The sequence below is a fragment of the Meleagris gallopavo genome, chromosome 1, assembly GCF_000146605.3.
Source record: "Meleagris gallopavo isolate NT-WF06-2002-E0010 breed Aviagen turkey brand Nicholas breeding stock chromosome 1, Turkey_5.1, whole genome shotgun sequence".
Taxonomy (NCBI): Eukaryota; Metazoa; Chordata; class Aves; order Galliformes; family Phasianidae; genus Meleagris; species Meleagris gallopavo.
This window is the reverse complement of record NC_015011.2, coordinates 53211542-53223913: the sequence shown is the minus strand read 5'-3', so window position 1 is coordinate 53223913 and position 12372 is coordinate 53211542. Positions and strand designations below refer to the sequence as shown.

At 43.2% G+C, this 12372-nt stretch overlaps 1 protein-coding gene across 1 annotated transcript; it reads left to right on the top strand.

Annotated features, from left to right (window-relative positions):
- Window positions 1-1114: 1114 nt before the first annotated feature.
- Window positions 1115-12372, top strand: DENND11 (DENN domain containing 11; the record flags this gene model as incomplete). The annotated part of the gene is made up of 9 exons (XM_003202419.3): window positions 1115-1253; window positions 1700-1799; window positions 2806-2964; window positions 3672-3825; window positions 4082-4220; window positions 4677-4808; window positions 5000-5150; window positions 5567-5635; window positions 6686-12372. Coding segments are annotated over 9 exons (1239 nt in total), but the record flags the coding sequence as incomplete, so codon positions are not given.

Sequence of the window (12372 nt, the reverse complement as noted above, 5' to 3'; positions counted from 1 at the left end):
CCTCAGCGTTGCAGCGCACAGGTTGTCTGAGCCATGTCCACACCAACATCTCCGTACCTGGCAGATAGCAGAGCTCCTGATAAACAAAACAAAGTTACTTTCCTTTGCTCCATGGTGCTCTCTTGCTTGTTGATACGTTAATATAGAGCTGATGACCGACGCGTGATTCTCTGTGGTGCAAGCCTTAAAAGAGGATCTAGCTGTAACCACAGCCTTGTGGTTAGGAGGCAACAGTCATTCCCTTACTCTGTCAAGGAAGGGTCCTGTGCCTTTAAAAAAAAAACAAAACCCACAGAACAAAAGCCAATATCTATATATAATATGCAAAACCTACAGGGGACCGTGCAGTGGCATGATGTCACCGCTTCCCTCTGCCAGCCTTTCACTCTTGTTAAAGGCGAAGGCGCGTTGTGGCAGAGCACGGGATGGCACGAGCTGCATGGCTCAGCCAGCCCATGGGGAGCTGTGTGCCTGTGGGCAGGCAGAGCCTGGGTACCACATCTCTCCTGGTGCCATGCTGTTGTTTTTTGAAGTCCTTGCCAGGCAGGGCTGGGGGAGGTCTGCTAAATACAATATCCGTGGGGAGAAAAAAATAGCTTCTTTAAATGTCAACAGCTCAACTCAATGTGAATTTGCATGCATGTACTTATGCAGTATGAGTAATAACACAGCAGACAGGTCTCAGAGATATTTAAATCAGAGGCCTCTATTTCTAACAGCCTCGGCTAAGTGTAGAGCCCTTCCAAATGTATGCAGTGTCTATGCAGGGGGATGCTTGTCCCCATGAGTGCCTGTGCCATTGCTTTAAGCAAGTATCTTTTGTTTTTTTAAACTAAATTGCATTATTTCAAATTCATGTTTCAACTACTGGCAGAACCTAGAGCATGTGTTGTTGCAGTAAGAGTGTCCAGGTGAACAAGGTAGGCTCTGAAGGGGTGTAATGGCAAGGCAGGTCTTGGTTTGCTCTAGGGACCTGTTACAAATTCTCTGATACCATCTGTTCTAGGACTGGGCTCTTCAGGTGGCCCTTTCCACTGAACAACTGCATGCTGTCTGGCTGGGTTGTTGGGTGACATCAGTGTGATAATCTTTATTTAACATGTAACCTGTGTGCTTTTTTTTTGTTTTTTTTTGGTTGGTTACTGTTGCATGTACAAAATGTGCAGTGCCTGGATCTCCTCCTACCCTTAAAAAAAGAAAAAAAAGAAGAAAAGAAATTCTAAGGAGTAGTGATGATCAGGATGCTGGCTTAGGTAGGGGCTTCTCTTTCAGCTGTCCTACCCTGCATAGCCACAGGAAGATACTGATGTTATGATCTATCACATAAACTTATCCTATGGGGCAGCAGTCTACACATAGGGTTCTTTCTGTATCAATATTATAGCTTGTCCACTATCAGAGTACCTGGAGAGGTAGAGTAGTAGCTGCTCTGTGACAAAGCACATAAAGGATAAACACACAAAATAGCACTAAGTTCCAAAACAGTTCTCTAGTACCTGGGTGTTGTGCTGCAAAAAGTGAAGTTTGCAAGAGATACAGTAGAGTGCAATACAGTATTGCAGCCTCTGTCCAGGACAGAGAGAGTTCAGGACCAGTGTTGCTTCAGCATTACCAGCATAGATCTGGCTACTGCTGGTGTTGACCTTTCACTAATAAGCACCATGTCTGCATTCACCCAAATAAATGTGCTTATTTGCAGGCAACATGGTGGAGTGGTGTTTACCTCAAGATATTGATTTGGAAGGCGTGGAATTCAAATCCATGGCAAGTGGGTCCCACAAAATCCAGTCAGACTTCATGTGAGTATATGCCTGAGCTGGGTTACTTCTTCCTTCTCTTGGCTCTACATCACCATCCTTAACTCAGAACATGCAAGAAAAACACCACCTATGAAATTAAATTCCTGCACTGCACTGCTGCTGACCTGTGCTGCACTAAGCCAGATACTGTTCAGATACACTCAATATTGTATCCAGTACCAGCTGGCTGTAGGGATCTGCTGCGTGACAGCTGTGGCTGTGGAGGTCAGCCAGCTTCTCACGAGTGTGCAAATGTTGGGCAAATCATACTGCACTGCAAAGGTATGTCAGCAGAGACCTATAGTGAAGGAGAGAGAATGGCAGAAGTAAAATAGGAAGAAGTTTGCGGGATCAGAACTTAGAAATTCTATGGTTCTTAATTCTGTCAGCACTTTAGGATCCTTTAACTGTGATAAACAGTCCTCAGTCACTTTCTTCACCTCTAGTTTCTTCCTACAGTGGAAAGACTGATGGCTAGTTCTGCATTCTCACGCTTCTACTAGCCCACTGTTGCAATGCAGCAATGTTTTGCAATGAATAGCACTGTTACTGTTCCTTTTGGTTAGGAGTAACTGTTACTTTCTCAGAGGCATGTAGATTTGCACTCAGCTGGAGTATGCTTCCACATGCTGGCACCCAAAATACGACGAAGTAGCTAGACTCTGCTCACAGCCTCATGCATTCCAGGCTTTTCCTAAGAACTGCACTGTGTCGATTGGGTCCTGCATCCCCTATTGGTCTTTCAAGTTCTTTCCCTCCTTGCTGCCATGTTGTGATGTGGTTGGTGGTAGTGCTGGTGGTAGCAGCACTAGAAACTCTACCCTTCCATGGTCCAGTCCTGTTGATGGCCAGCTCTCAACGCTTCAGATAGCAGAGTGGGATTTCAGGGGTTTTCTTATAGAAGGAACTGTGTTCCAAAAATCAGTATTTTTGCTGGTAGGATATCTATCTTTCATTCCCTTCCCTTCTGTTAACATTAACTCTTCTGTGAAATGTTTGTCCCCAGTTATTTCCGGAAAGGGCTCTGTTTTGGCCTGGCCTGCTTTGCCAACATGCCTGTGGAGAGTGAGTTAGAGCGTGGTGCCCGTATGAAGTCTGTGGGGATTCTGTCTCCTTCTTACACCCTGCTTTATAGGTACATGCACTTCCTGGAGAACCAGGTCAGGTAAGTTTCCTTGGGGATGGAACTGGCTGCTCCCCATCTGGGAAAGGTAGCATTGCCTCAGTGGAGAGCGGTCTCAGATGTGTGAGAACTCGAGTGGAATGCTGAGTTCTAACTTCGCTGAATGTCTGGTTCACCAGAGAGGGGCTACAATTCACAACGGAGAAGGGATGAAGGAACTGATCTAGCAGCAGTCTCTTCACTGCTAGCAGGCTATCAAATGCTATCCAAACCCTACTTCTTCTGAAGCACTGTGGGGATGTAACTGTTAGGGGAAAGGACAAGAAGTTAGTGTCCTCTTGTTGAGAGGACAAGTTTCTCGTCCTTCTGAAAACTATTTTACTGAGAGCTCACAAGAGGCTTCTAAGCCCATCATTATGATTCTGGCTCAGTGCTTGCCTCAGCTGCGTTCAGTGAGCTGGTCAGTGGGTCAGGCAAATGGGTTTGGTAGAAAGGAAAGTTGATTCTACCTGAGCGTGATTTGAAAAGGGATCAGTCCTATGCATAAATCAGTTCACTGTCTGCTTCAGTCCCGCTTGTTCATTGCACAGAAAACTGGTGTTACTCTTCATGCACAGACTGCCCTTCTGGATTGCCTGTGCAATTGCCTGGGCTCCTCTGCTACTTCCAAAAGCAGATACCGGCTTGGGGCAAGGCACTGAATAAATAGAGTCTGGAGGTACTACAGATTTCTTTCGTTTCTCTTCCAGACACCAGCTGGAGATGCCAGGGCACTACTCCCATCTAGAGGCATTCTATGACGACAAGAAAGGTGTTCTCCCTGATAGCAAAGGCACCACCACCTCCCAGCAGCCGGTCCACTGGCTGCCGTCCATCCACAGATACATGTATCCTGAGATGAAGGTGAGGCAGGTGCTCTGAGGCTTGTGGGAACATGCACTGTGCTACTGCTCCTTACTGGTGTCTTGTACTTCTTTATGAAAGAAGTCACTCCAGCACTTCGCAGGCTGCTTTAGATGAGACTGACTTGGGCTATTACAAGCTGCAGTTCTCTGTCATTGCCATGTGCTGGTCTTGCTCCCACATTTAGACTTAGCATCTGTGCATGTGTCCCTGTGTCACCTCTAAGCTGTTCTCTTCCCTTTCCCTCCACCTGCAGATCACACACCCTGCTGGCTGTATGTCTCAGTTCATCAAATTCTTTGGTGAGCAGATTCTTGTCCTCTGGAAGTTTGCCCTGCTGCGCAAGCGCATATTGATATTTTCACCACCCCCAGTTGGAGTTGTCTGCTACAGAGGTATGTTTCCAGGGACACCACAGAGCTACTCAGTAGGGTAAAGAGCTGCCAAACTGCCTGTGGGTACTGAGGGGAGAGACATCACGCAGGTCTTAAAAATCCATCACAGCCATTCTTTGTGGGGGATAAAGCTTGCCTTGAATATATCTATTTTTTTTACAAAACACTTTTCTTCAGGTCTTTGGGCTAAAGGCATACCTGGCACTATCAAACACTGGAAAATAAGACGGCTGAATGAATTTGTGGAATCTGGAACATGGGATTCTGGTGGGAGAACTGATTATTTCCTATCCAAAATAGCACATTCCCACTTGAGATTTTCTGGTGTCCAGGGGTGTTTCAAAGCTCTAACTACTGTTTACATAAGAGCATGTGGGAGAACTGAGTAAGCAAGGTTCCCAATGCCCTTGCAGGGAATACTGAAAGCATCTCAGCACTTATTTCTCTCATCTGCAGTGTACTGCTGCTGTTGCCTTGCCAACGTTTCTCTACCTGGTCTTGGAGGAACTGTCCCAGAATCCAAACCATTCTTCTATGTGAATGTGGCAGACATAGAAATGCTGGAGACAGAAGTATCATATGTGGCCTGTAAGTATGAGGGATTTGGCAGACCTTTTTTTAATTTCAGGCTGCAAAATATCTAGAGATTCCAAGCTGTAGATTAAAACTGTTGAGAGATAAGACGTGCTAGGATTAACTATCTACAAAAGCAGGAGAGAGCAGTTGGTCTGCAGGGAAAGCAATATGCTGTTTTGAAAAATCCCATCTGATTTTGGCAGGTACAACAGAAAAGATCTTTGAGGAGAAACGCGATCTTTATGATGTCTACGTAGACAACCAGAATGTGAAAACACATCACGAGCATCTGCAACCACTCCTGAAAATTAACAGTGCTGACAAGGAGAAATACCGACGGCTTAATGACCAGAGGTAATAACAGAGATCTGAGTGGACCTGGTTCTGACAGGAATGTGATGTAGGATGTCTTACTGTTATTCAAATTTTCTACTGCTTCAGCTCACCTGAGGCTCTGGTTCCACTGTAGCTAATTAGTATGAGAGTCCTTGGGTACTCTGCACACATATAATAACTCCACCAGTGAACTGGTGAAGCAGAGGTTGCAATGTATTATTGATCAATAGCAGAAGTGAAAATATTACCCTTATGGCATGACTTCTAGCCCAGTGCCTTATAAAGACTACCTTGTTGCCTCAGATATTGGGGCAGTGGTGCTAACTGGACTGTCTCCAAGAAACAGATGTGAAGTCTTTGGTGTTAACTGTCTGCTTGTAATGCTTTCGGGTTCACTGGAGGTATGTGTATTTAATCTGTTTCCCTTCTCTCAGGCAGATGTTAATGTATTCTCAAGAGGTGGGTGAGGACTGTAGCTCCTGTGAAGAGGATCTTTTCATCTTGTGAGTGGCTACTCTTAATGCTTAGTTGGTCGCTGTTGGGATTAAGAGACACATTTCACTGATTTCATGTTGTGTTTGCTTAGCATATTATGAAACACCATGGTCAGTGTAATTCCATGTTCCCTGGGGAATCCAAGAGCCAAGCTGATTCTTATTCTTCAGATCACCTTCCCTGCAATTTGAGAAGCCAAAAGCAGCCATGTTTGTCTCCACTGGGGTCTTTTAAATGCTAGAAGGGGAAAGGAAATTTTAAAAACGTAATCAGAAATGCAAGAATCCCCTCCCAGTTCTGAAAGCATAAGCACCATACAACTTCTCATGCCAGAAACACGTGGCTTGGGAAAGCACCAACATCTGTGGGGGAGGTACAGTGCAGAGGTAAGACCTGAGTGTGGAGAATCAGCCCACTGGTGCAGCAGGCTCTGTAAATGGGAAACAGAGGAACCAGAACAGGGTGTAGAATGTGAAGTAGAGAATTAGATGGAAACCAAACCTGTAACACCTCTGAAGCTTTTCACTGCCTGTTGCTACTGTGTCACAGTATGCAGCTGCTGAGAAATTATAGGATGAAAATGTGTTAGGCCATCAGGGCAGAAATTAAGTGTTGTGCTGCACAGGTGTAGTCAGAACTTTTCTTGCAAAGCCGTGCGTATTCCTAGGAAAGCCCTAGGTAAGAAGTAGCTCTTACTGCTGTGTTCTCCTCCAATAGTGGAGAATTATTTACTCAGTGGCATGCTAGATGGATAAAAACATTGTTTCCTCCTTTGCTCTCTGGGAGACATAGGTCTGATGTACCCACTTAGTTACCACAAAGTACATGTTAGCTTACAATGTTGCTTTCTTCTGAAGAGGCAAATGGCTACGGCAAATCAGCCAGATAGAAGCATCACTGTAAATTAAAAGTTGGATGGATAGAAAACTACTACAGTATCACAAAGATAGTAGGATTACAATGGCCTACATGCAGTTTTGGTGCTCTGTTGCCTGTTTGGTAAATATGCTGTCTTTTGGGGGTTCACTGCCATCATCTCAGCTGACTTTATCCTATAGGTTTTTTATGGAGCAGAACAACCGCATATTTCAGACACTGATGGAGGTGTCAGCCAGCCAGGACAAGACCCTGACAGCTGACCACGCACGAGGCATGGGCCTGGATCCCCAGGGGGATCGAAGTTTCCTTATGGACCTACTGGAAGTGTATGGCATTGATGTTATGTTAGTCATTGACAACCCCTGCTGCACTTAAACCAAGAGGAAGAGAAACGGGGAGCAAAGATCACTTTTTAAAGACTACCAGACACTGCTTAGGAGCATCACTGGAACTCACCACGGCCACTGGATGGATCTCATTTTATTTAATAACTTTATATGGAAAGTATTTATAATTTAAAAGAAAATGTGATTCTATTTTTACCCCCTTGATTTCCCCAAAGAGTACCCACTCCAGGTTTTTTGTTTGTTTGTTTTCATCTCCTATTCTTTTTCACTTGTGTTTTTTGTTTTGTTTAGATAGGACCAAGTGGCATCTCTGCACCAACCCTCACTGGTGCCAGTGAGCTAGGTTTTTGCCTACTCTGGATGCGTGAGGGCTGAAGACTTCAGGAAAGCACTTTGTCTGATGGGGACCAATGTGAAATGCTGCCGCTGAGCTCTCAAGACTTGGCTGGAAAACTCTACTGTCATTCCCTCTTCCACTTGACTGAAGAGAGTTTCAGCACAGGCTATTAGTGTCCCAGTATCATAAAACATCTCCTGTTCCACCATGTTTACGGGTGAGGACAGGTAAACAAATGATGAAGACCAGGACTCCTTTAAACACTCCTCACCAAACTTTTAGCAGCTGAAGTGGAAGAAAGCCACCCTTCCTCATCAATGACTGAAACAAATTTGGGATGAGGGGGTGCTATAGGATCTTATGACTTTGCTTACCAGAGTGGCACTGTTTCATTTCCAGCATTTAATACAAACAGTCTATAAGACTATACTTGCCTATCTCACAGCTGGAAAAGAGCACTATCTCTATTTCATCCCTCCTTCCACTTCCTCTGGTTTTCAGTTGTATTGAACCTGCTCATTTGGGTTAATATCTTCAAACCAGCAAGATGTCCTCACAAAACCACTGAGTCGCCTCAGTGCTATGCTCGCCAGCCTCAGTTCGGATGATGCTGGGCAGGATCACTTTGAAGAAGTATGCCCCTAACTAATGTCACTAGCTCTTCCTTTGTAGCAGACAGTACTTGCCACTCCTTTGTTTCAACACTGTCTGCCACTCCTCCTTTGTCCAGCAGCCTTCAGAACTGCCTCCTCTGTCCTTGTCATTGAGTATGAGACAGAAAGCAGTATGTGACCTTCTAGCTGGAATGACTTTAAGGCTTATAGGAGGTTCCCCTGGAATTTGGTGTTGCTAATTGGCTGGAAGCAATGGCTAACAGTAAGCCTTTTTCTACCTGGACACACCAGCATTTTCTCATTCTTTTGCTGGGGAAAGAGCAGAATTCAGTTTATACAGGGCCAGAGGTTTCCTGCAGAAAGTCTATGCCTGTGAAGGGTAATCCTTTTGCCACGCAAAGTCCAAGAATGGAACTATGGTTGTAGGTGTGACATAGTATTTTGTCCAAAATCCTTTAGCCAGTAGTAGCATCAGCTTTAAGCTAACTGTTCCTTCATGAACTACCATTATAGCTACTTAGTTGCTCCCTCTACCGTAAGGGACTTCAGCACCTTAGAGCCTGTCTGCAGTTTGTAGAAATGCAAACTGTAGCTAGTGTTATACATTTACCACAGCATTTTATACAATGAGACAGCAGCTGAACCTCTGATGTCTCACCTGATAATTCTTCTTAAAAATAAGTGAAGCAAGTGTTCCCCAAGTGGACTTCTTATGGATTGTGTCCCTCTGCAGGGAAAGAGGTTGGCATTTTTTTCTTGAAGGCTATCTGCAGCAAAGGAATAGTTTTGCTTGCTGTGGATTCAGAAGTTTCAATGAGATGTGGGAATCAGAGGCCTCACAAGATTTATTGCACAGTTCATTGGTATGAACTTAAGCGGATTATGTTCTCGTGATCTGTTTCCAAACAGTTGCTCCCCGTCTTGCTTTTCAGGACTTGGAATGCTTTTCTACAGGGGAAAACACTGTTGCTTACACTGCCAGTTTTGGTGGGTTTTGTTTGTTTGTTTTTCATTCAGGAAAGGTTTTGTTTTTAGATTGACACCCATGGTATAAAAGTGACTCACCACCTCTATGCCTTCTAGCTTCCACTTCAATTCTAACACTCTGTCTGCAGTGAAGACCTCTGGGGACGTTTGGCATACATCATATTGCTGTGACTTCATTTCCTTCAGATATTAAAAAAAAAAGAACTGAAACTACTTTCCAACAATTCTTTTCATTTTCTGTGTAGCTTAGCTGTGATCAGCTGTTGATGACTTTCTGTTCTCTTTGGTATTAATAATTCTTTTGCTGAACCAAACAGGAACAAACCTTTAACTTGTCATGGAAGTTCCAAAGCCTCAAAGTTTTTCTAACAAACTGCATTACAGCACCTTGTTCACAAGCTGCCAGAACATCAGGGCCATGAGACAGCAAGCAGAACCTCCTGGCTTGATCATTTAACTTTTATTTAACCTCTGCTTTTCAGAAACTAGGTCTTCAGTTGTCAGCCAGAGTGTGGGTGCAGTAGCAGCAAAGCAAGCAGGTTACTGTAAAAGTAACATTCACGTTGCATCCCAGCTTGATAGCTACAGCCCATGTTGCTCTTGTAATTTTGTTTCTCTACAGCTTTTCTTGGAAGGAAGTCAGAAGTATCCAAATAGAAAACAGAACAAAAAGACTTATCTATCCAAAGCCTTCCTCATTTGTTTCTTTGCAAATGAAACTCTTCATCTGCAGTATCTTTTCCTAATACGATACTGCTTTTACTTGATGTTGCACACAGAAAATCCTAGATAGAGCAGTATGAAATACAAAAGAATGGCTATAGCCTGTGCCACTAAGACCTGTTTAACAGGCTGGTTTTGTTTCCTAGCTTTTGAACCAATTTCACTGAATTTTATCTGTTCAGGAGCTAACTAACTGTTTTACTTTGAATTAAATACAGACGTTTTAAATTCCCCTCCTTGGAAATTAATAGCTGCTTTTTTGAATACTGGCAGCTGGAGGGGAGTCAGTTATTTGATATATTTTAAACTAAAAGAGAAAGAAAAGTATGCCATAAGGTAGGATATTGACAAGTACTGTAAGATTTCTTTTCCAATTAAAGTACTTTGCCTTTACAGTGGTGCCTTTACTCTCTTGGTATGACATCTCTGGTTGGTTGTAAGTGATCAGAGGCCAGTTAAATGGTGATTCTAGAAACCATGTCTACCCCGTGCCCCAGTAAACAGGCTGGTATATTTCTTTCTCCTATTGCCTTCCTAGTACAGCAATTACAGGCAAGAGCAAGAACTTCACAGTTGCATCTTTAGTTGCACTAGACACGTGTAATTAAGTAATGAATTATTGTTATTTTTACTATCTGGAGTAGAGGGTAAAGCTAGTTTTTTTAAGTCTCAGTAGGTGATATACAGCATTAGACATTTAAATCATGAGAAAATCTCACTGCAAGTGTAGGGCAAGCAGCATTGAGCCAAATACAGCTAAGAACAATAGTGGATGCTAGGAAGGAGGCACTGTACTGAATTAGATTTCAGATTCATCTTAGACACATGCTAACACACTCTTTTCTAGCTTAAATTAAGTAGTTACTTAAGTAGTTAGAGGTAATGATGACATCTGTCAGAGGAAAATGAGCTCTCCTACCCAGCATTCTGAAGGGTAAAAGGAGGTTCACCTTTTCAACAAAGTAACTTTACTGTACATGCTCACCAAGTAAAGCAGCGTTGCTATTACAGTTCTTCCATTTTAAGTGCCAAAGTTCATTGGCAAGAAGTTAGGAGTAGCAATGGCCCTCATGGGGCAAAGGACAGACATGCTTTGGGAGGGAGAAAGGGAGTGGTTTCTGAAACAGCAGGGCAAAAGTACTCTGCCCTCTTGTGTTTACATAGCATGCTAACTACCCTAAATTCTCTCATCACAGCTGAAACTTCTAATTTAGTTGCTGTTGGTTTTGGGTTGTTTTTTTTTGTTTTTTGACATCACAGAATGGCCTAATGGCAGCGAACTGGGATTTCAGATCCTGATTAATGCAGCATGCCATTCAAATGGAAATGACTAATTGTGGTTAAAATAAACAGGTGCCTTGGGCTGGTTCATTATTAGGTTGTTATCTTCATTTTTAGTTATGATACGCTCTTTTAAGCCCTTCTAGAATGTAGTGTACGTTGAAGCCAGGATAAATGTTCTCACGGAGTGGGACCCAGTGTTCTCCTCCTCCTTGTCTTGGGGTTCATACAAATAAAGCTGTTTGTCTTGCTGCCAGATAGAAACATGAGAACAGAGTCCTTTCCTCTATACTGTAGGTAGTAGGTTCAGCCTCCACTTATTTTATGTTACGATTTCCTCACATCTTTCCCTCTGAATATTGCAATTCAGATATTTAGAACCACTTCATACTGAGAGACCTCTGAATTGTGAAGGAAGAGGAAAAAAATCACTTGAATGATATTTAAATAAGCTATCCAACTTGCATTGATATAAGTATTTAAGTATCAGCCTGTATTTCAGACTGGCCTTGGTACTTCAACATCAGCACAGCATTACCAGCACCAGGTCTGAAAAGAGCTCTTGGTTACCCTTGAGTAAAGAATCACACTGTTCAGAAGCCATGGATCTGGTAGTAGGTAAGGGAGTGAATCATTTTCCCCATAAATGATCCAGATGAACCAGAAGCTGTAGGTATCACTTAGCCCCTTTAAGCAGGCTGGTTGTAGTTACAAGAGCTCTGGTGTTATTTGCATCTCGCAGATGTGTGGTTGTTCCCATAGGCCTGTGGTGTGGCTGTGTAGTAGAAGTGCTTACTAATACATAGGTATTTTTTAAAACAATTAAAGCTTACCTTTTTGAAATGGCTGCTGCCTTGTCTTTCCTGCTACTTGGGCAAAAACACTGCTGATTTTCCTATAGAAGCTTCAGCTTCAGGAAAAACTCAGTTGGCGAGAACTGCCCCTGATACTGGCTGCAGAACAACATTCCAGGTGTCTCCGTGGCAAGTAAAAAGAACAGAGCACAGCCAATGTGTCTGAGTGACCCAGGGAGCTGCAGGGCACTTGTGAGTGCAGATCAAATAAAGACAGCTCGATGCAGGCTCTGTAAGCAGCACTATCATTAAGAACATCTAACAGGCCTCTGCTCTCCTGTATCGTAGTCAAGAAAGGGTTTAATGCTTAGCTAATGAGTTTCTTCCCACTACAGCCAAGGAAAGGTCAGCATGCAGTTTGGTTCCAGCATCAACCAGAAAACCAATCTGTTTCTGCCTTTTCAAAGAATTTTGATTTTAGCACGCTGACAGCAGAGGATGCTGTTGCAGCAGCATGCAGCCAGGATGTTGTCTTAAAGAAAGTGATTGGAAATCAATCCACTAATGTCCTTACTTTGACTATAGCAAAGAATCAACAGATGAATTTAGACTAGGCATGGAGACTATGTACAAACACCAATCACATCAGGAAAAAATAACAATCAATTGTTCTCAGGTAAACAAGGCAGAATCAAGTAAGCTTGTAAGTTATAATAAAGCCAACAGATAACCTTGCTGAAGTCAATAACATTTCCTTTCAGCAATTAAAGTGAGACTATTAAA